Here is a 2,887-nt window from a genome sequence, read left to right as displayed (position 1 = left end):
TGACAAGTATCACAATCATGAAAAGTGAGGTTATGAACAGGAACAACTGAAATTTTATTTAACACTGAAACAGATGGATGACCCAATCTCTTGTGCCATATTACAGTAGTATTAACATTGTTTTGATCAGTACAATTCCTTTTGCATGAGATACATCAGACTGAACTAAAGTCATACTACTACGAGAAGCTGAATGAGACTGCAATTTTGACACATGAAGTTTGTATAAGCCATCCTGCAATTTACGAATCTCCCTCTCCTTGCTCAGTGTAAGGTCCTGTAAAAAACAAGAAGTAGAAGAGAAAACAACATTGAAGGATGAGTTTATCAGTAGCTTGTTTGTAGAAATCAGATTGCAGTTAAAACTTGGCACACAAAGTACTTCAGTAAGTGTTAAATCTTTAGTTAAGTGAAGGTTGCCAATATGAGTAATAGAAGCAGTTTCGCCATCTGGCAAGAATAGTTCAGTTGTTAAAGGTTTTAAATCATATAACAAGTCTTGCTGACAAGTTATATGATTGGTTGTTCCTGAATAAGATTCAGGCATAGTAAGCAGAATTATCAGGTGATGATGCTGAGTGAACAGACACAATAGAACAAGAGAATTCATTAAAATCTCTAGTATAATAATCAATACCAGACATTTGAGGAGCAGAAGCATTCATATTCCAGTTTGAGCTTTATTTAAGAGTTTCTTGAATCACCTTGGAGAGTTGAAGACACTGAGGTTCTGAGAAAGTCACTGAGTCTTTGGCAGAATTATCCATATGAATTTGAGACCCTGCAGCAACATCATGTCCAACAGTAATTTGAGCTGCAGACTTTACTCCAGATGTTGACAATTTCTTTGGCTTAGGTTTAGGATTTCCATGAAGCCCGTGCCATTGAGGATATCCGTGAAGACAGAAACACTTATCCCTAGTGTGACCTGAATTTTGACAGAAATCACAGTAAGCAGTGACTATATCAGATGTTTGTCTCTTCTGAGCATTTAAACCATGTCCAGAGTTCTTGAATTTGGACAAATTTTTGTACTTGACATTCATAGCCATACTTTCAGAAAGAGGATTATGGCTGGACATTTTAGCAAAATCTCTCTGTGATTCCTCTTGCAAGAGTAGTGAAAATGTTTGAGTAAGAGATGGAATAAGTTTCATCATCAAGAGTTGTCCTCGAACAGTGGTATATTGATCATTCAATCCCATAATAAATTGACTCAACTTAATCATTTCTTCATATTTTTCAAGTTTCTGAGCATTCTGACAAGTACATCCAGTACGAACAGCACATGTACATTTAGGCATAGGATCCAGATTCTCAATTTCAACAAGTACAGTTCTGAACTTAGTGAAATAAGTAGTAATTGCCATATTATTCTGATTCATGGATCCTAATTCCTTTCTCAGTTGAAAAACCCTAGGCATATTAGTCTGTGAAAATCTAACTGCTAAATCCTCCCAAATCCTTTTAGCAGTTGAAAAATACGCAACACTATTTCTGATTTCAATAGTCATAGAATTCAACAACCAGGATAAGACCATATCGTTACATCTGAACCACAATGGATACATAGTAGATGTAGGCAAAGGTTTAGGTAGAGTTCCATCAATAATACCTAATTTCATTTTTGCAGATAAAGCTATGGAAGCTGACCTGCTCCATTGAGAATAGTTTTGATCTGTGAGCATCTGCGTGACAAGCGGAATGCATGGATTATCCGAATTACTCAAGTAGTACGGATGATTCACATCGATAACAGTTGATGTAGGTGAAGTAGTACTTGAATTAGTACTCAAAGAAATTCCAATTGTAGCAGCAGCGTATGATGCCATAGATTGATAGTAATTCGAAGCAGAGATAATCAAAGATAGAATAGATGCAGCGAGAGAGATAACCACAACTTGAGCACTGTAAAGATGCAAGCGTTATGCTTGAAGGAGACAAATCTGAAGATGAATTGTAATCGAAGTAGATCGAGGGAGATAGTGATTGAAATCGAGAGAGATTGCAAGAGATTATGTAGAGATGAATTGAGAGAGATTACAATTGAATTGACAAAGATTAGCAATTCATGGGAGCAGCAGAGATATCAATCAGAGAGGCTCTGATACCATGTCAAACTGGTAAGAGCTCATGATTAAACATGAAGAAGATAGAGTTTGTTACAATTGAAAAATGATAGATGATACAGAGAGGGATGAACTTACAGCTCTTATATAGGTCTAATATCTGTAACTGACTAGTCAACTATAACAGAATTTAGTCAACTATGCTAATTAGACTAATTAGTATCATTATGCTTAACAAAAGAAATCCCCGGGGGTCAATACTACCCATCATTGTTGTTTTGTTGTGGCGTTTGTGTTTGAGATGCATGTTGCTGTTGAGCTGCTGCTAGCCTTGCTAATGCCATTGTGAGCTGTGAAGTTAAAGTGGGAGGCGGCGGTAGGCTGGTAGGCGGCGGTTTACACCTTACCACGAGAAAGGAATCTCTCAAAGCTAATATGACTTCAAACATGTTTCATGGTTAAAGATTGCTCATGGGACTCAAGAACTAAATTATATTCAAGAAAAGGATCATCAACATCATCAAGAATAGCTATGGAAGATATGGCAAAGAAACCTGCATGGTTGAAAGAATTTTTGGCTGAAATATTCTTTGAAGCATGTGAGGTCCATGATCCTACAAGGAAGATTGAGCAGGACATATATTGCTTGTTATGCTAATATGGTCAAAGGTTGTTACTAGGACTCAAGAACTAAATTATATTTAAGGGGATGATCCACATGTTTAATGAGATCTTTCTGATATATGAATGTGAAAAAAAAATTATTTAGCAAGTTCTTATTCTTATGCTTACTTTAAGCAAAAAAAATTGCTTCTTGA

The 2,887-nt window shown here is 36.2% G+C and overlaps 1 protein-coding gene across 3 annotated transcripts; it reads right to left on the bottom strand.

Annotated features, from left to right (window-relative positions):
- On the bottom strand, positions 1 to 2,285 carry LOC141707685 (uncharacterized). 3 transcript variants are annotated; one of them, XM_074510995.1, is made up of 3 exons: positions 1,616 to 2,283; positions 705 to 928; positions 1 to 277 (listed from the first exon to the last, which is right to left on the bottom strand). In XM_074510995.1, exons 1-3 carry the CDS (start codon positions 1,830 to 1,832, stop codon positions 101 to 103), a joined length of 618 nt encoding a protein of 205 aa, XP_074367096.1. In that variant the 5' UTR covers positions 1,833 to 2,283; the 3' UTR covers positions 1 to 100. The 3 variants fall into 3 exon arrangements, with proteins under 3 accessions (XP_074367096.1, XP_074367094.1, XP_074367095.1); XM_074510993.1 differs by having other exon boundaries at positions 8 to 277; positions 705 to 2,274; XM_074510994.1 differs by having other exon boundaries at positions 139 to 277; positions 638 to 2,285.
- Positions 2,286 to 2,887: the final 602 nt, after the last annotated feature.

The sequence above is a fragment of the Apium graveolens genome, chromosome 2 (assembly GCF_009905375.1).
Source record: "Apium graveolens cultivar Ventura chromosome 2, ASM990537v1, whole genome shotgun sequence".
In the NCBI taxonomy this organism is placed as follows: domain Eukaryota; kingdom Viridiplantae; phylum Streptophyta; class Magnoliopsida; order Apiales; family Apiaceae; genus Apium; species Apium graveolens.
Note: the sequence above shows the minus strand (reverse complement) of the source record. Positions and strands in the feature narration are given on the sequence as shown.